Raw genomic sequence first — 25,314 nt, 5'->3', positions numbered from 1 at the left:
GGAGGCTCGGAGACCAGGGACGGCAGCGACTCAGATTATATTTGTGGGGCTCAGAGGATCACTCCTGCTCCTCTGGGCCCTACAAAAATAATTTCAAACTTACCTTGGCAGGGCTCCTTCATCTCCATCGTTTGTGCATCATGTCGGGGGCAAGGCGCACTCTCCAACCAATTCCAACCTAAAATGGCAATTGGGATCCTCGGACCCTGATTTGCATATTAAAAGGGATCTACCACCTGAGACAGGTGGACACTTTGGGCGCCCAGTGTTGGCCCCTTTCGAAAAGTCATCTCTTTGTCGTTGTCAATGGGGCGGTAAGGCCACTGATCCCATTTTGATGCTGTTGCTGCCCCGTCAACACCAGGCGATATAAATAAAAATTGACCACACTGGTGTTGTATTTTTTTTATTCTATGGTCATTGATGGTTTAAAAAGACATGGACTAGTTGAGACTAGATACACCGGTCTCCCTGGAGCATAGACACATTCTCCCTCACTGTACTGGTAGAGATAATGTGTGCACTCCCTAAAAGAGATATGATTAGATGGGCAGCCCCCATTCCCACACACACTGATCAGCCACTAGCTATGGCAGGAAATTTCAGCAGATACTCTGCTACCATGATGTTGGGGTTTGGTCATGTTTGCCACATAAATTATGCTTTGATGAATAACTGAATGTAGAATACCATCTCACCATCTTTGTTTCTGTTGTTCCAACTCTAGATGTGTGCTAGTTACCCACTATCTGCCATGGTGGTGATTATGATGGTATATGGACAATAAGAATACGTACATGAAATATGGACATTTTGTTCATGTGTATATGCATAGAATCATAGAATGGTTATAGCACAGAAGGAGGCCATTCGGCCCATCGAGCATGTGCCGGCTCTTTGTAAGTCCCATTCCCCTGCTCAATTCACTGCCCCACATATCCATTGACACAAGAGAATATCGACACACAATAAGACAACAGGGATTGAGGATCCCTGTCAAACTAAATCAGGTAAATAGCTAAAAAAATTATTACTGATAATTCATCCGACTTTGTTCCTTTGCCTCAAGCAGCAAATGGCAGTGGATCGGCTGCTGCCTTCCCCCGCCATTATGCACATGGACTGAGGGCATTATTGAAGGACAGGCCAACCTAAACCTAGAATGAACTGAATTTGAGAACATTTGAGTTTTCAAGAATTACCCCAAATAACCAGCTTGCTTCGCTTGAGGTTTTCACTTGAGTCAATGTCTGTTGGTGTTATCACTGCAGAGAAGTGTCACATGAGGAGGAGTACATACACATATTGTAACTTTAGGTTATTTATTATGCATCAATTCCCAGCATTACTACAAAACACTTTTCACTATTACTGGCCCTTTTTGTTATATATCAGATGACCTTTGCTTAACTGCTGTTTCATCCATTCACATGATATAATCACTGCCATCTTGAACAGACCATTACTTTGGACACTTTTGGACTCCATGGTCACAGATGACTTTTTAGCACAGTACAAAAATGACATAACCACCCCAAATATTATGTAAAAATAACTGTAAAGTTTTATGTGGGTGATGGGTTGTAACATAACCTTCATTCGGCCAGTTACAACCAGTTTCTCTGGTCTCACTGGGCTACATGAAAGAATATCCACTCTCCCGTATTATTGACTAATAAACCGTGAATTTCCCTTGGTTTCTTCCAAACTCCTGCTGTAACTTTGGCAGGAAATTGGCAGAAACCACCCCCCCCGCCACCAAGAAACAGCTGTTTTTAGCCATTTGATATTTCTCCAGAAGGTGCTGCCAATCTCCCACCAGAGAACCCTCGTGGAAATTCCCAGGTGGTAGTTTCTTTTTGCTCCTGAAGCAACTGATGAAAATGAAAAATTGTTTTTCTCTTTCTTTTCAGATATTTACAAACCAACTGAATGTAGAAGAAGGGGGCACAAGTCAGATTACTGTGGACCACATGCTGGTGACTGATGTTGACACCAAGGAGGACCATATCAGGGTTATGCTTCAAAAGAAACCAATGCATGGAGAGGTAGAAGTGGATGGAATTCCCATGATTGAAGGGAACATGTTCACCTTAGAAGATCTCAGAACATTTAAAGTTAGGTAAGGAATTTTTGCTAGCATATGGTGTACCAGTAATAGTTGTATTGGGCAAAAGTCACCAGAGGTACTTTTGGCAGGAATTCTTTGAGGAAGTCTGGTAGGTGCAATGGGTTTCACGTTCTTTTGACATCTGGAAACCAGAGTTTGAATCTAGCCCAGATCGATGGGATATAAGTTTCTTCTCTCTGCCTGCTATAAAGGTTTTAGTGAATTGAGATAGCATCTCAGCCTATCTCCTGGTTACTGAGAATCACAGTGCAGAATTGACTCATGTTCCAACACTAATTGGCACTGAAATTGCTGAAAGACTTAGAAGGGCTACAAAAATGGCTGGTATGTCAAGTGAAAAAGTTTAAAATATCATCATCACAAATTGACTTGTCAAAGCTAAATAATTGTTTAGTTATATAATGCTTATTTTGGGTATTTTACCCTAATGAATACACTCTTTATAGTATCATCAGTTGATATCTATGGATTGTGAAATGGAAGGGCCTGGGCTGGATAAAAGGTTCAAAATTACAGCAGAACTGGTCAATATTAATCAGACAACCTGTGTTTGTGTTTTTACAAGGTCCCATCAATGTAAGTATGAAGTCTTTCTTTTGGGGCATGACAAACTTTACTGGTGCAAGAATTGCCCCAGTTGTGAGCAGATTTACTGTGGCATTGAAATATTGCACAGAAAATAAATGTATAATTTTTAAATGTATATATACAAATACTGTGTACAGTTGTAATGAACAACAACAACAACTTGCATTTATATAGCACCTTTAACGTAGTAAAACATCCCAGGATGCTTCAAGGGAGCATTATCAAACAAAATTTGACACCGAGCCAAATAAGGAGATATTAGGACAGGTTGATTTAAGAGGTAGGTTTTAAGGAGCGTCTTAAAGGAGGAGAGAGAGGTAGAGAGGCGGAGAGGTTTAGCGAGGGAATTCCAGAGCTTAGGGCCCAGGCAGCTGAAGGCACGGCCATCAGTGGTGGAGCGATTAAAATCGGGGATGCGCATGAGGCAAGAATTGGAGGAGCGCAGAGATCTCGAAGGATTGTACGGCTGGAGGATGTTACAGAAATATGGAGGGATTTGAAAACAGGATGAGAATTTTAAAATCGAGGCGTTTCCAGACTGGGAGCCAATATAGGTCAGCGAGCACAGGGGTGATGGATGGATGGGACTTTGTGCGAGTTAGGATATGGGCAGCAGAGTTATAAATGAGCTCAAGTTTATGGAGGGTGGAAGATGGGAGGTTAGCCAGGAGAGCATTGGAATAGTCAAGTCTAGAGGTAACAAAGGCATGGATGAAGGTTTCAGCAGCAGATGAGCTGAGGCGGGGCAGAGATGGGCGATGTTACAGAAGTGGAAGTAGGTTGTCTTGGTGATGGAGCGGATATGTGGTTGGAAGCTCATCACAAGGTCAAATAGGACGGCAAGGTTGTGAATGGTCTGGTTCAGCCTCAGACAGTTGCCAGGGAGACGGATGGAATTGGTGGCTAGGGAATGGAGTTTGTGGCGGGGACCAAGGACAATGGCTTCAGTCTTCCCGATATTTAGTTGGAGGAAATTTTTGCTCATCCAGTACTGGATGTCGGACAAGCAGTGTGACAAATGAGAGACAGTGGAAGGGTTGAGAGAGGTGGTGGTGAGGTAGAGCTGGGTGTCGTCAGCATACAAATGGAACCTGACGTGTTTTTGGATGATGTCGTCGAGGTGCAGCATGTAGATGAGAAATAGGAGGGGACTCCAGAGGTGCGCAGGCAGGAAGAGAAGCCATTGCAGGAGATTCTCTGGCTATGACTGGAACCAGGCGAGCGTAGTCCCACCCAGCTGGTCAGTGGAGGAGAGGCATTGGAGGAGGATGTTGTGGTCAACTGTGTCAAAGGCTGCAGACAAGTTGAGAAGAAAAAGGAGGGGTAATGTACCATGGTCACAGTCACATAGGATGTCATTTGCGACTTTGATCAGGGCTGTTTCAGTACAGTGGCAGGGGCGGAAACCTGATTGGAGGGATTCAAACACGGAGTTGCAGGAAAGACGTTCAAGGACCTTAGAGTGGAAAGGGAGGATGGAGATGAGGCGGCGGTTTGCAAGGACAGAGGGGTCAAGGGTGGGTTTTTGAGGAGGGGGATGATGATGGTAGATTTGAAGGGGAGGGGGACAGTACCTGAGGAGAGGGAACCGTTAACAATATCAACTAACATGGGGGCCAGGAAGGGAAGTTGAGTGCTCAGCAGTTTGGTGGGAATAGAGTCGAGGGAGCAGGAAGTGGGTCTCATGGTCAAGATGAGCTCGAAGAGGGCATGAGGGGAGAAAGGAGAGAAACTAGAGAAAGATGCGAGTTCAGGGTTAGGGCAAGGAGGGACCTTCGGGGAAGTTTGGCTTGGTGGGTAAGGGAAGGGAGGGAAGCGGCAGAGGCATCTGAACGGATAGTCTCAGTCGTAGTGATAAAGAAGTCAATGAGCAGCCCACCAAGATGGGATTTAGTTTTAGGGAATGAAGTTGGGCAGGTGGAAGGAGTATCAGTGGGAGACCATTTTGGTGGTAGTGATCATAATTCAGTTAGATTCAGCATAGTTATGGAAAAGGACAGAGATAGAACAGGAGTAAAAGTTCTAAATTGGGGAAAGGCCAATTTTACTAAGCTGAGAAGTGATTTAGCAAAAATGGACTGGAAACATCTACTTGAAGGTAAATCAGTGGGAGGCATTCAAGGGGTTCAGAGTAAACATGCTCCCACAAAGAAAAAGGGTGGGACTGTCAAATCTAGAACCCCCTGGATGACCAGCAGCATACAGGGTAAGATAAGGCAAAAAAGGGAAGCTTATGTCTGATACCGAGAGCTCAATACTGCAGAAAGCTTAGAGGAGTATAGAAAATGCAGTGGTGAAATTAAAAAGGAATTAGGAAAGTAAAGCGAGGGCATGAAAAAATACTGGCAAATAAAGTTAAGGAAAACCTAAAAATGTTTTATAAATGCCGAAAGAGCAAGAAAATAACTAAGGAAAGAGTAGGGCCTATTAGAGACCGTAAGGATAACCTATGTGTGGAGGCGGAAGATGTGGGTATGGTTCTTTTTAAAATTTATTTGTTCATGGGATGTGGGCGTCGCTGGCAAGGTCAGCATTTATTGCCCATCCCTAATTGCCCTTGAGAAGGTGGTGGTGAGCCGCCTTCTTGAACCGCTGCAGTCCGTGTGGTGAAGGTTCTCCCACAGTGCTGTTAGGAAGGGAGTTCCAGGATTTTGACCCAGCGACGATGAAGGAACGGCGATATATTTCCAAATCGGGATGGTGTGTGACTTGGAGGGGAACGTGCAGGTGGTGTTGTTCCCATGTACCTGCTGCCCTTGTCCTTCTAGGTGGTCGATGTCGCGGGTTTGGGAGGTGCTGTCGAAGAAGCCTTGGCGAGTTGCTGTAGTGCATCCTGTGGATGGTACACACTGCAGCCACTGTGCGCCGGTGGTGAAGGGAGTGAATGTTTAGGGTGGTGGATGGGGTGCCAATCAAGCTGGCTGCTTTGTCCTGGATGGTGTCGAGCTTCTTGAGTGTTGTTGGAGCTGCACTCATCCAGGCAAGTGGAGAGTATTCCATCACACTCCTGACTTGTGCCTTGTAGATGGTGGAAAGGCTTTGGGGAGTCAGGAGGTGAGTCACTCACCGCAGAATACCCAGCCTCTGACCTGCTCTTGTAGCCACAGTATTTACGTGGCTGGTCCAGTTAAGTTTCTGGTCAGTGGTGACCCCTAGGATGTTGATGGTGGGGGATTCGGCGATGGTAATGCCATTGAATGTCAAGGGGAGGTGGTTAGACTCTCTCTTGTTGGAGATGGTCATTGCTTGGCACTTGTCTGGCGCATATGTTACTTGCCACTTATGAGCCCAAGCCTGGATGCTGTCCAGGTCTCGCTGCATGCGGGCTCGGACTGCTTCATTATTTGAGGGGTTGCGAATGGAACTGAACACTTTGCAATCATCAGCAAACATCCCCATTTCTGACCTTATGATCGAGGGAAGATCATTGATAAAGCATCTAAAGATGGTTGGGCCTAGGACACTGCCCTGAGGAACTCCTGCAGCAATGTCCTGGGGCTGAGATGATTGGCCTCCAACAACCACTACCATCTTCCTTTGTGCTAGGTATGACTTCAGCCACTGGAGAGTTTTCTCCCTGATTCCCATTAACTTCAATTTTACTAGGGCTCCTTGGTGCCACACTCGGTCAAATGCTGCCTTCTTGTCAAGGGCAGTCACTCTCACCTCACCTCTGGAATTCAGCTCTTTTGTCCATGTTTGGACCAAGGCTGTAATGAGGTCTGGAGCCGAGTGGTCCTGGCGGAACCCAAACTGAGCATCGGTGAGCAGGTTATTGGTGAGTAAGTGCCGCTTGATAGCACTGTCGACGACACCTTCCATCACTTTGCTGATGATTGAGAGTAGACTGATGGGGCGGTAATTGGCCGGATTGGATTTGTCCTGCTTTTTGTGGACAGGACATACCTGGGCAATTTTCCACATTGTCGGGTAGATGCCAGTGTTGTAGCTGTACTGGAACAGCTTGGCTAGAGGCGCAGCTAGTTCTGGAGCACAAGTCTTCAGCACTACAGCTGGGATGTTGTCGGGGCCCATAGCCTTTGCGGTATCCAGTGCAATCAGCCGTTTCTTGATATCACGTGGAGTGAATCAAATTGGCTGAAGACTGGCTTTTTTGATGGTGGGGATATCAGGAGGAGGCCGCGATGGATCATCTGCTCGGCACTTCTGGCTGAAGATGGCTGCAAACGCTTCAGTCTTGTCTTTTGCACTCACGTGCTGGACTCCGCCATCATTGAGGATGGGGATGTTTGCAGAGCCTCCTCCTCCCGTTAGTTGTTTAATTGTTCACCACCATTCACGACTGGATGTGGCAGGACTGCAGGGCTTTGATCTGATCCATTGGTTGTGGAATCGCTTAGCCCTGTCTATAGCATGTTGCTTCCGCTGTTTAGCATGCATGTAGTCCTAAGTTGTAGCTTCACCAGGTTGGCACCTCATTTTTAGGTATGCCTGGTGCTGCTCCTGGCATGCTCTTCTGCACTCCTCATTGAACCAGGGTTGATCCCCTGGCTTGTTGGTAATGGTAGAGTGAGGAATATGCTGGGCTATGAGGTTACAGATTGTGCTGGAATACAAATGTGCTGCTGCTGATGACCCGCAGCGCCTCATGGATGCCCAGTCTTAATGAACACTTTGCATTTGTCTTCACAAAAGAGGGGGACGATGCAGAGATTGTAGTATAAACATAATGAGAAAGGAAGTATTAAGGTGTCTAGCATCTTTGAAAGTAGATAAATCGCCAGGCCCGGATGAAATGTATCCCAGGCTGTTAAGAGAAGCAAGAGAGGAAATAGCAGAGCCCCTGACCATTGTTTTTCCAATCCTCCCTGGCTGCAGGTGTGGTGCCAGAGGATTGGAAGACTGCTAACGTTGTTTAATAAGGGAGAAAGAGAGAGACCGAGGAATTATAAGCCAGTCAGTCTAACTTCAGTGGTGGGCAAATTATTGGAATCGATTCTGAGGGACAGCATAAATCGTCATTTGGAAAGGCATGGGTTAATCAAGGACAGTCAGCGTGGATTTGTTAAGGGAAGGTCGTGTCTGACTAACTTGATTGAATTTTTTGAGCAGGTAACAAGGAGGGTCGATGAGGGTAACATGTTTGATGTCGTGTACATGGATTTTAGCAAGGCTTTTGACAAGGTCCCACATGGCAGACTGGTCAAAAAAGTAAAAGCCCATGAGATCCAAGGGAAAGTGGCGAGTTGGATCCAAAACTGGCTCAGTGGCAAGAAGCAAAGAGTAATGGTTGACAGGTGTTTTTGCGACTGGAAGGCTGTTTCCAGTGGGGTCCCGCAAGGCTCAGTGCTAGGTCCCTTGCTTTTCGTGATATATATTAATGATTTGGACTTGAATGTGGGGGGCTTGATCGGGAAGTTTGCAGATGATTCAAAAATTGGCCATGTGGTTGATAGTGAGGAGAAAAGCTGTAGACTGCAGGAAGATATCAATGGACTGGTCAGGTGGGCAGAAAAGTGGCAAATCAAATTCAATCCGGAGAAGTGTGAGGTAATGCATTTGGGGAGGACAAACAAGGCAAGGGAATATACAATAAATGGGAGGATACTGAGAGGTATAGAGGAACAGAGGGACCTTGGAGTGCATGTCCACAGACCCCTGAAGATAGCAGGACAGGTCGATAAGGAGGTTAAGAAGGCACAAGGGATACTTTCCTTTATTAGTTGAGGCATAGAATATAAGAGCAGGGAGGTTATTCTAAAACTGTATAAAACATTGGTTAGGCCACAGCTTGAGTACTGTGTACAGTTCTGGTCATCACATTACAGGAAGGATGTGATTAGAGGGTACAGAGGAGATTTACGAGGATGTTGCCAGGGTTGGAGAATTTTCGCTTTGAGAAAAGATTGGATAGGCTGGGGTTGTTTTCTTTGGAACAGAGGAGGCTGAGGGGAGATTTAATTGATGTGTATAAAATTATGACAGGACTAGATAGAGTGCAGAGTGAGGACCTATTTCCATTTGCAGAGGGGTCAGTGACCAGGGTGCATAGATTTAAAGTAATTGGTAGAAGGATTAGAGGGGAGCTGAGGAGAAATGTTTTCACCCAGATGATGGTGGGAGTCTGGAACTCACTGCCTGAAAGGGTGGTGGAGGCAGAAACTCTGAACTCATTTAAAAAGTACTTGGATGTGCACTTGAAGTACAGGGCTACGGACCAAGTGCTGGAAAGTGGGATTAAACTGGATAGTTCTTTTTCGGCCGGCATGCATACGATGGACCGAATAACCTCATTCTGTGCCGTAACTTTCTATGAGCTCCTCGCCCTTGCTTGAGGTGAGGGTGGAGAAGGCAGGGGAGAGGGGTTTAAGTCGACAGTTTGTATTGGAGAAGAGAAGCCGTGGGTAGTTATGTATTATGTATGTTGGTTTTTTTCGCACAAGCGAAAATTTACTTCACCTATAAAGGGCATTGGGAGTGAGTGGGAGAGCGGGATTAGACTAGCTGATATATTAAAGGGTATGGGGAGTGGGTGGGATTATTAGTGAGTGGGATTAGATTAGGTGGGATATTAATAGTTATGGGGAGTGAGCAGGTGAGTGGGATTAGACTAGGTGGGATATTAAAAGGTAAGAGGAATGAGTGAGAGAGTGGGATTAGATTAGGTGGGATATTAATAGTTATGGGGAATGAGTGAGAGAGTGGGATTAGATTAGGTGGGATATTAATAGTTATGGGGAATGAGTGAGAGAGTGGGATTAGATTAGGTGGGATATTAATAGTTATGGGGAATGAGTGGGGAAAAAGACCACCTCACCGTCCGGCTTCCTGGACCACCTCCAGCTGCTCTGCACACTTGTGCTTTTTGGATCATCCAGTGTGCCGCCCTCAAATTGATTTTCTGAATCCCCCAGGATGAATGGACCTCTGCTGGTGCTGGTATTAGATAGAGTGAGATTAAATGAATGATGGAGTGCCGTATGTGATGCTGGAAGAGTCTAGGTGTGAGTGCCCTGAGTTTGAGAATGGGATTAGAGTAGCTGGGATATTAAAGGATATGGGGAGTGAGCAAGAGAATAGGATTAGCTCGGTGGGATATTAAAGGGAATGGGAAATGAATTAAACAGTTTGATTTGAATGGACTGAGTTGAGGCCACTGAGTTGAGCCAGGATTTTGGCAAATATTTTTTCGTCACTATTGGAGACTCCATGTGGCCTAAAGGACTGCACACATTTGCATCTTTAATCTTTTTTATGTAGCTGTGATTTTGGCTGATTGGGAGAGCATTTGACTGACACAAATGATGGAAAAGTCTCAGCAGCAGTGATGCATACTGATTTCCTGAGGGAAATCACTTGACCCTGTGAATTCTCCCAACTCGAAGCCCTTGGATCTCCATGGCCAAGATCCAGAAGTGCAGCATCTCTGAGCTTTTGGTCAAAGAGACAGGGAGGAGCAAGAGGTTGGTTCGGTGTTGCTGTGTCTCCCCTTGAGCGGCTCTCAACTCTGAAGTGGGGAAGGATCTTTAGTAATTTGCATACTGTATCAGTGCCATCACATGGTGTAACATTTTGTTCATTAAAATAACTTTCACCTGATTTTGGACATTGTTGTAGATTTGAGGCTGTCAGTTAAGGTGTCACCTCTTGTCCTGCCTGCACCTAATTTGTAACATAGTAATTCTGCCAGTTACAGTGGATGATGCTGGATCAGCTACATTGACAGGATTTAATAATAGCCATGAATGAAAATGTCTTGGATTCACAGGTACAATCATGATGACTCTGAGGCAATGCATGATGAAGTCACCTTTTCAGCCACAGATGGCTCAAATTCAGCTGAATGTGTTCTGGAAATTAAGGTCAGTGCAAATACATTGATTAAAAACAAGAGTTTCATAGGCAATGGGAGCTGATATTTGGAGGCAAAACAAAAGCTCCTTACACTTACATTTGTAAACAATTTTACAACACCAAGTTATAGTCCAGCAATTTTATTTTAAATTCACAAGCTTTCGGAGGCTTCCTCCTTCCTCAGGTGAATGTTGTGGAAATGAAATCCTCGAAATGAAATCGCATTGAAAAATCACAGAACAATGCCTGGTGATTACAGACAGTTTTTTCAACTGCCCATTGCCAAGGCAATCAGTGTGCAGACAGACAGGTGTTACCTACAAGGTCTCCGAATATACAAATCACCAAAAAAAAACAGAGATAGAGAGGTAGAAACATAGAAAAGACAGCAACTGACCCGTTATATTAAAAACAGATAACATTTGTTCGCTGGTGGGGTAACGTGTAGCATGACATGAACCCAAGATCCCGGTTGAGGCCGTCCTCGTGGGTGCGGAACTTGGCTATCAATTTCTGCTCGACGATTTTGCGTTGTCGAGTGTCTCGAAGGCCGCCTTGGAGTACGCTTACCCGAAGGTCGGTGGCTGAATGTCCTTGACTGCTGAAGTGTTCCCCGACTGGGAGGGAACCCTCCTGTCTGGTGATTGTTGCGCGGTGTCCGTTCATCCGTTGTCGCAGAGTCTGCATGGTCTCGCCAATGTACCATGCTCTGCGGCATCCTTTCCTGCAACGTATGAGGTAGACAACGTTGGCTGAGTCACAGGAGTATGAACCATGCACCTGGTGGGTGGTGTCCTCTCGTGTGATGGTGGTATCTGTGTCGATGATCTGGCATGTCTTGCAGAGGTTACCGTGGCAGGGTTGTGTGGTGTCGTGGACGCTGTTCTCCTGAAAGCTGGGTAATTTGCTGCGAACGATGGTCTGTTTGAGGTTGGGTGGCTGTTTAAAGGCGAGTAGTGGAGGTGTGGGGATGGCCAAAGCAAGGTGTTCGTCATCATTGATGACATGTTGAAGGCTGCGGAGAACATCGCGTAGTTTCTCCGCTCCGGGGAAGTACTGGACGACAAAGGGTACTCTGTTGGTTGCGTCCCGTGTTAGTCTCCTGAGGAGGTCTATGCGATTTTTCGCTGTGGCCCGTCGGAACTGTCGATCGATGAGTCGAGCGTCATATCCCGTTCTTACGTGGGCGTCTTTCAGCGTCTGTAGGTGTCCATCGCGTTCCTCCTCGTCTGAGCATACCCTGTGTATTCGCAGGGCCTGTCCATAGGGGATGGCCTCTTTGACGTGGTTAGGGTGGAAGCTGGAAAAGTGGAGCATCGTGAGGTTGTCCGTGGGCTTGCGGTAGAGTGAGGTGCTGAGGTGCCCGTCTTTGATGGAGATTCGTGTGTCCAAGAAAGAAACTGATTCTGAGGAGTAGTCCATGGTGAGCTTGATGGTGGGATGGAACTTGTTGATGTTATCGTGTAGTCTCTTTAGTGATTCCTCGCCGTGGGTCCATAGAAAGAAAATGTTGTCGATGTATCTGGTGTATAGTGTTGGTTGGAGGTCCTGTGCAGTGAAGAAATCCCGCTCGAACTTGTGCATGAAAATGTTGGCGTATTGGGGTGCGAATTTGGTCCCCATGGCTGTTCCGTGTGTTTGGGTAAAGAACTGGTTGTCGAAGGTGAAGACATTGTGATCCAGGATGAAGCGGATGAGTTGTAGGATGGTGTCTGGAGATTGGCTGTTGTTGGTGTTGAGTATTGATGCTGTCGCAGCGATGCCGTCATCGTGGGGAATACTGGTGTAGAGTGCCGAGACGTCCATCGTGGTGAGAAGTGTTCCTGGTTCAACTGGTCCGTGGGTACTGAGTTTCTGTAGGAAGTCTGTAGTGTCGCGACAGAAGCTGGGGGTTCCCTGCACGATGGGTTTCAGGATGCCCTCGACGTATCCAGAGAGGTTCTCACACAGGGTTCCGTTGCCTGATACGATAGGACGTCCGGGTGTGTTGGCTTTGTGTATCTTTGGGAGGCAGTAGAAGTCTCCCACGCGGGGAGTACGTGGGATGAGAGTGCGTAGATCACGAATACACTTACATTATAAGAGCTTGTTCCCCATTAAATAATACAAGGGACAAAATTATCTCTTTTTTTGAATCTGTTTCTGGCAACTGCCATTTAAGACACAAGCTTATTTGTTGAATTTCAGATTTACAAATCTTTTGTGGTATATAATTATGTCTGGGATACTGAGATTCCCCCAATTACCACATTCTGATTCCCTGCAACGTTTCTTACTTCATAAACAGCACCCTCTGCTCATTCACCTTTAGCGTGATCAATCTTTTTCTTCTTCTTCTCTTCCGTGCCTTGAGGCAACCCATTTCTTCCACTGCTTTACATCCAGGAGATCATGAACTGGGTTGCTTCCATAACGAAGACCCCTTTTTATGCGGACAGGTCGATAGCCTGACTCACTTCTCCCTATCAGGAGAACTGGTGGGATGCAATGTGGAGGTTCACCACGCCACTTCCATCGGACACAAGTACCTTGCTGGATGTGAACCCAGTATTCCGAGACCAGAACTCTTGTGTCCCCTTGCCAGGGCACCCTGATCAATAGTGGTTGCTAATCATTATTTTGTTGTCCCTGTTATTCATTTCTGCTCTTCATCCCCTATGCTGTTATGTTTACTTCTTTAAATAGCTTCCAAAAAGTCAACAACTAATTTTTTAAAAATCCCTAAAGCAATCCCACTCCTCTGTCTGGTTCATGCTTTGTGAAATATTCTACACTCTGTTGCTTGCAGTCGTGTTCCTGTGGTACATGATGCATTTTTGGGTCGTCTCTACCCTTACTCTAGATTTTTTATCTTCCATATCTTTGATCACTCTCATAGATTAGTATCAAATCCCTGTGCCTTTGAGAATGTCTTCACTACCCTTGGTAAGCTAGGTAACATGCCTGGGATAATGACCAGAATAACCTTTCTGTTCATTGTTTTTAGCTACTTAATTATCCTGTGCCTGAGCAGGATCAGAATGGCCTACTCCTGTTCCTATGATCTCTCCCATCTTCAGTAAGCAACTGAGCACCATAACTTCAAACCCCATTTTAAGCTTAAATTATTAAGCACCTTTATTTTGCAAAAGATGAACATGCAAATAACTAATAGTGATATATTAGTCGATCTCCCATGGCACTGCACATGGAGTTGAAATCAATTGCAGTCTTCAAATGAAGTGGCATAGACGACATGGAAAATTGGACCAGGGCGTGCAGACGTAATTCAGTTGCCATTTTAAAGTTATATATATTCTATCATTATTATTACATGATATTTGGATATGGCATTATTTGTGGTTAAATAGCAAAATGTACATTAATTTGAAAAGCAGAGAAAGAGAGTTGGTTGGAACATAAGAGTTTCTTTACAGTACAGACTGAGTAACTGGGACATACAAAACAGAAATGCAGCTTTCTTTTCTCTTTGTATCTCTTACCATTGCCATAGCTGGTGGTGACTTAAACTGTTCTTTAAAGAATTCCAAACTAACACCAAAGTATCAAACAGCTACAGCACCTTAAATATATCCAAAAATAGTTAATTGGACTTCCTGGATTTAAATAAGTGTCAACCACATTCAAAAATAATTGGCATGAAAACATAAGAAATAGGAGCAGGAGTAGGCCATACGGTCCCTCGAGCCTGCTCTGCCATTCACTCAGATCATGACTGATCTTCAACCTCAACTCCACTTTCCTGCCCGATCCCCAGATCGCTTGATTCCCCTAGAGTCCAACAATCTATCGATCTCAGCCTTGAATATAGTAGCAACTCAGCATCCACAGCCCTCTGGGGTAAAGAATCCCAAAGATTCACGACCCTCTCTGAAGAAATTTCTCCTCATCTCAGTCCTAAATGGCCCACTCTTATCCTGCGACTATGCCCTCCACGTCTAGTCTCTCCAGCCAGGGGAAACAACCTCTCAGCATGTACCCTGTCAAGTCCCCCCCCTCAGAATCTTATATGTTTCAATGAGATCACCTCTCATTCTTCTAAACTCCAGAGAGTATAGGCCCATTCTACTCAACCTCTCCTCATATTCAACCCTCTCATCCCAGGAATTAATCCAGTGAACCTTCGTCGCACTGCCTCCAAGGCAAGTATATTCTTCCTTAGATAAGGAGACCAAAACTGTACGCAGTACCCCAGGTGAGGTCTCACCAAAGCCCTGTACAACTGTCGTAAGACTTCCTTACTCTTGTGCTCCAACCCCCTTGCAATAAAGGCCAACATGCCATTTGCTTTCCTAATTGTCTGCTGTACCTGCATGCCAACTTTTTGTGTTTCTTGTACAAAGACACCCAAGTCTCTCTGGACACTTAATTTAATAGTTTTTCACCATTTAAAAAATATTCTGTTTTTCTATTCTCCCTACCAAAGTGAATAACCTCATATTTCCCCACATTATACTCCATCTGCCACCTACTTGTCCACTCACTTAACCTGCAGTCACTTTGTGTCCTCACTGCTTACTTTCCCACCGAGCTTTGTATCGTCAGCAAACTTGGATACATTACACTCGGTCCCTTCGTCCATGTAGATTGTAAATAGCTGAGGTCCAAGCACCGATCCTTGCGGCACCCTACTAGCCTGCCAACCTGAGAATGACCCGTTTATCTCTACTCTCTTTTTGTCCGTTAACCAATCCTCTATCCATGCTAATATATTACCCCCAACCCCATGAGCCCTTACCTTGTGTAACAACCTTTTATGTGGCACCTTATCGAATGCCTTTTGAAAATCCAAATATACGACATCCACTGGTTCCCCTTTATCTACCCTGCTAGTTACATCCTCAAAAAACCCTAATAAATTTGTCAAACACGATTTCCCTTTCATAAAACCATGTTGACTCTGCCGAATCATATTATGATTTTCTAAGTGCCCTTTTACCACTTCCTTAATAATGGATTCCAGCATTTTCCCAATGACTTATGTCAGGCTAACTGGCCTGTAGTTCCCTGTTTTCTCTCTCCCTCCTTTCTTGAATAGCAGGGTTACATTTTCTACCTTCCAATCCGCTGGGACCATTCTAGAATCTAAGGAATTTTGGAAGATCACAACCAATGCATCCACTATCTCTGCAGCCACCTCTTTTAGAACCCGTGCATGCAGGCAATCAGGTCCAGGGGATTTATCATCTTTTAGTCCCATTAGTTTCTGGAGTACTTTTTCTCTACTGATAATAATTACTTTAGGTTCCTCACTCTCATTAGACCCTTGGTTCCCCACTATTTCTGGTATGTTTTTTATGTCTGCTACTGTGAAGACTGATACAAAATATTTGTTTAACGCATCTGCCATTTTCTGATTCCCCAATATAATTTCTCCTATCTCAGCCTCTAAGGGACCAACATTTACTTTTGCTAATCTCTTCCTTTTTACATACTTGTAGAAGCTCTTACAATCCATTTTTATATTTCTTGCTAGTTTACTTTCACATTCTATTTTCTCCCTTTTTATCAATTTTTTTGGTCGTCCTTTGCTGGTTTCTAAAACTCCCAATCTTCAGGCTTACTACTCTTCTTGGCAACATTATAAGCCTCTTCCTACAAGCTGAATTTAGGGAGTTAGGAGTTAAACTAAAGAGTAGGACCTCAAAGGTAGTAATCTCAGGATTGCTACCAGTGCCACGGGCTAGTCAGAGTAGGAATGACAGGATAGCTAAGATGAATACGTGGCTTGAGAGATGGTGCAAGAGGGAGGGATTCAAATTCCTGGGCCATTGGAACCGGTTCTGGGGGAGGTGGGACCAGTACAAATTGGACGGTCTGCATCTGGGCAGGACTGGAACCAATGTCCTAGGGGGAGTGTTTGCTAGTGCTGTTGGGGAGGGTTTAAACTAATGTGGCAGGGGGATGGGAACCGATGCAGGAAGTCAGTGGGAAATAAAGTGGTGACAGAAACAAAAGGCAGTAAGGGAGAGTGTACAGAACATGACCGGACAGATGGTCTGAGAAAGCAGGGCAAAGACCAAGGGAAGACTAGATTAAACTGCATTTATTTCAATGCAAGAAGTCTGATGGGCAAGGCAGATGAACTCAGGGCATGGATGGGTACATGGGACTGGGATGTTATAGCTATTACTGAAACATGGCTAAGGGAGGGGCAGGACTGGCAGCTCAATGTTCCAGGGTACAGATGCTATAGGAAAGATAGAGCAGGAGGTAAGAGAGGAGGGGGAGTTGCGTTCTTGATTAGGGAGAACATCACGGCAGTAGTGAGAGGGGATATATCCGAGGGTTCGCCCACTGAGTCCATATGGGTAGAACTGAAAAATAAGAAGGGAGAGATCACTTTGATAGGATTGTACTACAGCCCCCCAAATAGTCAACGGGAAATTGAGGAGCAAATATGTAAGGAGATTACAGACAGCTGCAAGAAAAATAGGGTGGTAATAGTAGGGGACTTTAACTTTCCCAACATTGACTGGGACAGCCATAGCATTAGGGGCTTGGATGGAGAGAAATTTGTTGAGTGTATTCAGGAGGAATTTCTCATTCAGTATGTGGATGGCCCGACTAGAGAGGGGGCAAAACTTGACCTCCTCTTGGGAAATAAGGAAGGGCAGGTGACAGAAGTGTTAGTGAGGGATCACTTTGGGACCAGTGATCATAATTCCATTAGTTTTAAGATAGCTATGGAGAAGGATAGGTCTGGCCCAAAAGTTAAAATTCTAAATTGGGGAAAGGCCAATTTTGATGGTATTAGACAGGAACTTTCAGAAGTTGATTGGGAGAGTCTGTTGGCAGGCAAAGGGACGTCTGGTAAGTGGGAGGCTTTCAAAAGTGTGTTAACCAGGGTTCAGTGTAAGCACATTCCTTATAAAGTGAAGGGCAAGGCTGGTAGAAGTAGGGAACCTTGGATGACTCGGGAGATTGAGGCACTAGTCAAAAATAAGAAGGAGGCATATGACATGCATAGGCAGCTGGGATCAAGTGGATCCCTTGAAGAGTATAGAGATTGCCGGAGTAGAGTTAAGAGAGAAATCAGGAGGGCAAAAAGGGGATATGAGATTGCTTTGGCAGATCAGGCAAAGGTGAATCCAAAGAGCTTCTACAAATACATAAAGGGCAAAAGGGTAACTAGGGAGAGAGTAGGGCCTCTTAAGGATCAACAAGGTCATCTATGTGCGGAACCACAAGAGATGGGTGAGATCCTGAATGAATATTTCACATCGGTATTTACGGTTGAGAAAGGCATGGATGTTAGGGAACTTGGGGAAATAAATAGTGATGTCTTGAGGAGTGTACATATTACAGAGAGGGAGGTGCTGGAAGTCTTAACGCGCATCAAGGTAGATAAATCTCCGGGACCTGATGAAATGTATCCCAGGACGTTATGGGAGGTTAGGGAGGAAATTGCGGGTCCCCTAGCAGAGATATTTGAATCATCCACCGCTACAGGTGAGGTGCCTGAAGATTGGAGGGTAGCAAATGTTGTGCCTTTGTTTAAGAAGGGCGGCAGGGAAAAGCCTGGGAACTACAGACCAGTGAGCCTGACATCTGTAGTGGGTAAGTTGTTAGAGGGTATTCTGAGGGACAGAATCTACAGGCATTTGGAGAGGCAGGGACTAATTAGGAACAGTCAGCATGGTTTTGTGAGAGGAAAATCATGTCTCACGAATTTGATTGAGTTTTTTGAAGGGGTAACCAAGAAGATAGATGAGGGCTGTGCAGTAGACGTGGTCTACATGGACTTCAGCAAAGCCTTTGACAAGGTACCGCATGGTAGGTTGTTACATAAGGTTAAATCTCATGGGATCCAAGGTGAGGTAGCCAATTGGATACAAAATTGGCTTGACGACAGAAGACAGAGGGTGGTTGTCGAGGGTTGTTTTTCAAACTGGATGCCTGTGTCCAGCGGTGTGCCTCAGGGATCGGTGCTGGGTCCGCTGTTATTTGTTATTTATATTAATGATTTGGATGAGAATTTAGGAGGCATGGTTAGTAAGTTTGCAGATGACACCAAGATTGGTGGCATTGTGGACAGTGAAGAAGGTTATCTAGGATTGCAACGGGATCTTGATAAATTGGGCCAGTGGGCCGATGAATGGCAGATGGATTTTAATTTAGATAAATGTGAGGTGATGCATTTTGGGAGATCGAATCGGGCCAGGACCTACTCCGTTAATGGTAGGGCGTTGGGGAGAGTTATAGAACAAAGAGATCTAGGAGTACAGATTCATAGCTCCTTGAAAGTGGAGTCACAGGTGGATAGGGTGGTGAAGAAGGCATTCAGCATGCTTGGTTTCATTGGTCAGAACATTGAATGCAGGAGTTGGGATGTCTTGTTGAAGTTGTACAGGGCATTGGTGAGGCCACACTTGGAGTACTGTGTACAGTTCTGGTCACCCTATTATAGAAAGGATATTATTAAACTAGAAAGAGTGCAGAAAAGATTTACTAGGATGCTACCGGGACTTGATGGTTTGACTTACAGGGAGAGGTTAGACAGACTGGGACTTTATTCCCTGGAGAGTAGGAGGTTAAGGGGTGATCTTATAGAAGTCTATAAAATAATGAGGGGCATAGATAAGGTCGATAGTCAAAATCTTTTCCCAAAGGTAGGGGAGTCTATAACGAGGGGGCACAGATTTAAGGTGAGAGGGGAGAGATACAAAAGGATCCAGAGGGGCAATTTTTTCACTCAAAGGGTGGTGAGTGTCTGGAACGAGCTGCCAGAGGCAGTAGTAGAGGCGGGTACAATTTTGTCTTTTAAAAAGCATTTGGACAGTTACATGGGGAAGATGGGTATCGAGGGATATGGGCCAAGTGCAGGCAATTGGGACTAGCTTAGTGGTATAAACTGGGCGACATGGACATGTTGGGCCGAAGGGCCTGTTTCCATGTTGTAACTTCTATGATTCTATGATTCTATAATACTATCCTTAACTTCTTTAGTTAGCCACGGGTGGATCACTTTTCCCGTGGAGTTTTTATTTCTCAATGGAATGTATATTTGTTGAGAATATTGAAATATTTCTTTAAATGTTTGCCGTTGCTTTTCAACCGTCATATCCTTTAATTTAATTTCCCAATCTACCTTCGCCAACTCGCCCCTCATACCTATGTAATTGACTTTATTTAAGTTCAAGACTCTAGTTTCAGACTTAAGTACGTCACCCTCAAACTCAATATTCTATCATATTATGATCACTCTTCCCCAGAGGATCCTTTACTGTGAGATTACTAATTAACCCTGTTTTATTACACAATACAAGATCTAAAATAGCCTGTTCCCTAGCTCTATGTTCCATGATGTATAGTTCTAGGAAACTGTCTCGAATGCATTCCATGAACTCCAAACTACCTTTGCCAATTTAACTTGCCCAGTCTATATGAAATTCCCCCATAATTACTGCATTACCTTTGTTACAAGCTCCTATTATTTCATGATTAATACTCTGTCCAATGTTATAGCTACAATTCGGGGGCCTACAAACTACTCCCACCAACTCACCCCTCATACCAATGTAATTGGCTTTATTTAAGTCTCAGCTCTAGTTTTGGACTTAAGTACGGCAATCATGCACATAACTGAACAAATCACAGTGCGTATTTCTTTGAAAGCAGCTTGTCTGCTCCCTCAAGCTCTGCAGTCCACTGAATAAAATATGAAACATTTGTATCAAATTAAGCTTGGTATAAGATTTTGGCTGCAGCTGGCTATTAACTCCATTGGGCGAATTTTAACCCCTGCACAACGGGCAGGAGAGGATGTGGGGGTTAAATCGGTAAAAATGTGAAACCTATCGCGAACACGCCTACTTCCGGTTTTACCATGGCAGGTTTGGGGGCATGCAAGTAACCTGTCTGGAGAGCCGGGTCAGTGATTATAATATTTAAATGAGGATCCGTTCCTCAGATTTTGGGAGCCTTTGAATTTAATGGCTGCGGGCCAGGTTTCCCAGGCCTTGGGAAACCCAGCAGCTGAAGGGAGTTGAGAACTGCCAAATCCAACAGGTGAGTGCTTTTCTAGCACTGCCTGTGGGACAGAAGGAGCAGGAGTGCTTCCCCCGGCCATGATCTTTCTCTCCTCCTAGTGATTGACTGCCCCCCCCCAACAACATCAACCCCCCAATCGATCCCACCACAGCGATCTCTCCCCTGCGATTTTCAGACCCGCCTTCGCGATTCCTCCCCCTCCCCCACAATCTCTCCCTCTCTCCCCGATCTTCTCGATTCCCGGGCAGCATCCCCAGCGGTGCCCAGCTCCTGCCATCCACCGCAGGCTTTCCCACCCGGCAGCCATTCAGTTCGGCAGGATTCGCCAGAATTTCCGGGTTTCCCAGCCGCTGACACACGCCCCCACCTCCCTGTAAATACCGGAGTTATTGGCTGTTTTAGCTGCCTCTTCAGCCCATGCCGTTTTCCTGAGGGCCTTCACCAAGGAGCTTATTTATAATGTCAGACAGGAGCTTATTTATAATGTGAAAGTCGGGGGCCTATGCCGGTTGTAGGAGTCCAGTACAATTCTGAGGTACTAAAGCATATTTAAAAAGGGTAGTAGGCAGAAGGCTGGAAATTATAGACCAGTTAGCTTAACATCTGTGGTGGGTAAAATTTTGGAGTCTATTATTAAGGAGACAGCAGCAGAACATTTGGATAAACATAATTTAATAGGACAAAGTCAGCATGGGGCTTTACGAAGGGGAAGTCATGTCTGACAAATTTGCTTGAGTTCTTTGAGGACATAACGTACAGAGTGGATAAAGGGGAACCAGTGGACGTAGTGTATTTGGACTTCCAGAAGGCATTCGACAAGGTGCCACATAAAAGATTATTGCTCAAGATAAAGAATCACTGGATTGGGGGTAATATTCTGGCATGGGTGGAGGATTGGTTATCTAACAGGAAGCAGAGAGTTGGGATAAATGGTTCATTCTGGGACTGGCAACCAGTAGCCAGTGGTGTTCCGCAGGGGTCGGTGCTGGGTCCCCAACTCTTTACAATCTATATTAACGATTTGGAGGAGGGGACCGAGTGCAACATATCAAAATTTGCAGATGATACAAAGATGGGAGGGAAAGTGGAGGGAAAGTGGAGAGTGAGGAGGACATAAAAAACCTACAGGGGGATATAGACAGGCTGGGTGAGTGGGCGGAGATTTGGCAGATGCAATACAATATTGGAAAATGTGAGATTATGCACTTTGGCAGGAAAAATTAGAGAGCAAGTTATTATCTTAATGGCGAGAAACTGGAAAGTACTGCAGTACAAAGGGATCTGGGGGTCCTAGTGCAAGAAAATCAAAAAGTTAGTATGCAAGTGCAGCAGGTGATCAAGAAGGCCAACGGAATGTTGGCTTTTATTGCTAGGGGGATAGAATATAAAAACAGGGAGGTATTGCTGCAGTTATACGAGGTATTGGTGAGACCGCACCTGGAATACTGCATACAGTTTTGGTGTCCATACTTAAGAAAAGACATACTTGCTCTCGAGGCAGTACAAAGAAGGTTCACTCGGTTAATGCCGGGTTGAGGGGGCGGACATATGAGGAGAGGTTGAGTAGATTGGGACTCTACTCATTGGAGTTCAGAAGAATGAGAGGCGATCTTATTGAAACATATAAGATTGTGAAGGGGCTTGATCGGGTGGATGCAGTAAGGATGTTCCCAAGGATGGGTGAAACTAGAACTAGGGGGCATAATCTGAGAATAAGGGGCTGCTCTTTCAAAACTGAGATGAGGAGAAACTTCTTCACTCAGAGGGTAGTAGGTCTGTGGAATTTGCTGATCCAGGAAGCTCTGGAAGCTACATCATTAAATAAATTTAAAACAGAAATCGACAGTTTCCTAGAAGTAAAGGGAATTAGGGGTTACGGGGAGCGGGCAGGAAATTGGACACGAATTTAGATTTGAGGTTAGGATTAGATCAGCCATGATCTTATTGAATGGCGGAGCAGGCTCGAGGGGCCGATTGGCCTACTCCTGCTCCTATTTCTTATGTTCTTATGTTCTTCTGTTCACCCATTGGTACCAGGCGACGAGCGGCCTCACCAGCCGTTTTAAGGGACCGCTGCAGGACCCTCAAAAAACAGTAAAATGTTTTTCTTAAAGAGATTTTTGTGCTCCTCTTGGCCCTATAAAAACCTTCCAGCCCGCTGCTGGCACGCCCAAATCCCCTCACTTTAATATTGTGCTTCTGGCTTGGCATACGGAGGGGCCATCAGATTTCCTCTCCTCACTCCGGAACGCAGAGCATTCTGTGAGCACAACATGGCCCTCAAAATGTTATTGGCTGAGGACTTCGGGTTAGTGGCGCAAATGCTCCATCCGAAGTCCACCTGAACTCAAAAGCAGCCCCCTTATGTATTGTAATTGGATTTAAAGAGACAGCCATCGAGCCAAACCAGTCAAAAAGAACTTTTATTTTTGTTACAGTGCAATAATAATGTCAGTATTCGTGTTAGCTGACTGCCAATTGATGGGTTTTAATGTAGATCAGTGTAAATTGATGAAAATCAGATACACATTATTAAGTTTCCTCTACCATTTAATAGGCTCTACTTTGAATTGGATCAGTGGATTACAGGATTAGCGTGAGCAACATCATCAAGTCTTTGCTTTTACAGGAAGGACGCTACTGACCTTTTTCTAAAAGCACCCCTTTAATTGGGAGGAAGGGGGTGGCCAATCCTACATGATAATTTAACAAAGAAATTAACAATAATACAAACTAATTTATGGCAGTGAAATTCAACAACTAATCAAGTGAAGTTAATTTTTAAGTCAAATCAGATTTTTTTAATGAATCATTAGTGGGTTCCCATTTGGAGTAACGTGTAGTTATCAGCACCCTCCCTTCAATGAGACCTCATTGTATAGAGTTGATTCCAGGATTCTAAATTAAGTGAGAAATTGAGATATGAATGTGTTTTCATTGGAGAAAAGAAGATTCAGAGGGAATGCAACCCAACAGTTTAAAATGCTGAGGGTATCGATAATTTAACTCCAAGCAAATAGTTTAACTTCAATTGATTGCTGAACTGGAATACACGAGTACAGAATTAGCAGAATGAGATTAGAATGTGGGAAAAAACATTTACTCTCAGAAAAGTCAATTTTCACCAAAGCTGGTGAACACTTTGACAATTAACTGTTTTACAAAGGAATTCTATTCAGTTGGTAAATATGCTCCCTGGTGTGGACGAGTTCTAATCAATGGTCACACCCAAAATATTAACTCGTCTTTTTTCTTTCATGTGCTATCTCAGCTGCGATGTATTTCCTTCATTTTGTGCTCTTAGATTTTAAAAATGGGTTTGAATGATCAAAAATATCTCCAAAGCCACAATCAGATTCCAGAGGTGAGGTGAGAGTGACTGCCCTTGACATCAAGGCAGCATTTGACCGAGTGTGGCACCAAGGAGCCCTAACAAAATTGAAGTCAATGGGAATCGGGGAAAAATCTCCAGTGGCTGGAGTCATACCTAGCACAAAGGAAGATGGTAGTGGTTGTTGGAGGCCAATCATCTCAGCCCCAGGACATTGCTGCAGGAGTTCCTCAAGACAGTGTCCTAGGCCCAACCATCTTCAGCTGCTTCATCAATGACCTTCCCTCCATCATAAGGTCAGAAATGGGGATGTTTGCTGATGATTTCACAGTGTTCAGTACCATTCGCAACCCCTCAGATAATGAAGCAGTCGGAGCCCGCATGCAGCAAGACCTGGCTTGGGCTCATAAGTGGCAAGTAACATTCGTGCCAGACAAGTGCCAGGCAATGACCATCTCCAACAATGTTGAGATGCCGGTGATGGACTGGGTTGGACAAATGTAAGGAATCTTACAACACCAGGTTATAGTCCAACAGTTTTATTTGAAAATCACAAGCTTTCGGAGGCTTTCCCCTTCGTCAGGTGACTCACCTGACGAAGGGGGAAGCCTCCGAAAGCTTGTGATTTTCAAATAAAACTGTTGGACTATAACGTGGTGTTGTAAGATTCCTTACACATCTCCAACAAGAGAGAGTCTAACCACCTTCCCTTGACATTCAACGGGATTACCATTGCCAAATCCCCCACCATCAACATCCTGAGGGTCACCATTGACCAGAAACATAACTGGACAAGCCATATAAATACTGTGGCTACAAGAGCAGGTCAGAGGCTGGGTATTGTGCGGCGAGTGACTCACCTCCTGACTCCCCAAAGCCTTTCCACCATCTACAAGGCACAAGTCAGGAGTGTGATGGAATACTCTCCATTTGCCTGGATGAGTGCAGCTCCAACAACACTCAAGAAGCTCGACACCATCCAGGACAAAACAGCCCGCTTGATTGGCACCCCATCCACCACCCTAAACATTCACTCCCTTCACCACCGGCGCACTGTGGCTGCAGTGTGTACCATCCACAGGATGCACTGCAGCAACTCGCCAAGGCTTCTTCGACAGCACCTCCCAAACCCGTGACCTCTACCACCTAGAAGGACAAAGAGCAGCGGGTACATGGGAACAACACCACCTGCACGTTCCCCTCCAAGTCACACACCATCCCGACTTGGAAATATATCACCGTTCCTTCATTGTCGCTGGGTCAAAATCCAGGAACTCCCTTCCTAACAACACTGTGGGAGAACCGTCACCACACGGACTGCAGCGGTTCAAGAAGGCGGCTCACCACCACCTTCTCGAGGGCAATTAGGGATGGGCAATAAATGCCGGCCTCGCCAGCGACGCCCACATCCCATGAACGAATAATAAAAAAAGATCAAACTTTGATACATTTTAAC

At 45.0% G+C, this 25,314-nt stretch overlaps 1 protein-coding gene across 8 annotated transcripts in view; it reads left to right on the top strand.

Annotated features, from left to right (window-relative positions):
• frem1a (Fras1 related extracellular matrix 1a) overlaps positions 1-25,314 on the top strand; it is a 337,163-nt gene that overhangs the window by 137,838 nt on the left and 174,011 nt on the right. For all 8 annotated transcript variants that reach the window (XM_067983690.1, XM_067983689.1, XM_067983688.1 and 5 more), the window contains exons 14-15: positions 1,914-2,122; positions 10,449-10,542. In XM_067983690.1, coding sequence (XP_067839791.1) covers positions 1,914-2,122; positions 10,449-10,542 — 303 coding nt within the window. The remainder of the gene's footprint in view (positions 1-1,913; positions 2,123-10,448; positions 10,543-25,314) is intronic.

The sequence above is a fragment of the Heptranchias perlo genome, chromosome 4 (genome assembly GCF_035084215.1).
Source record: "Heptranchias perlo isolate sHepPer1 chromosome 4, sHepPer1.hap1, whole genome shotgun sequence".
Lineage (NCBI taxonomy): Eukaryota > Metazoa > Chordata > Chondrichthyes > Hexanchiformes > Hexanchidae > Heptranchias > Heptranchias perlo.
Note: the sequence above shows the minus strand (reverse complement) of the source record. Positions and strands in the feature narration are given on the sequence as shown.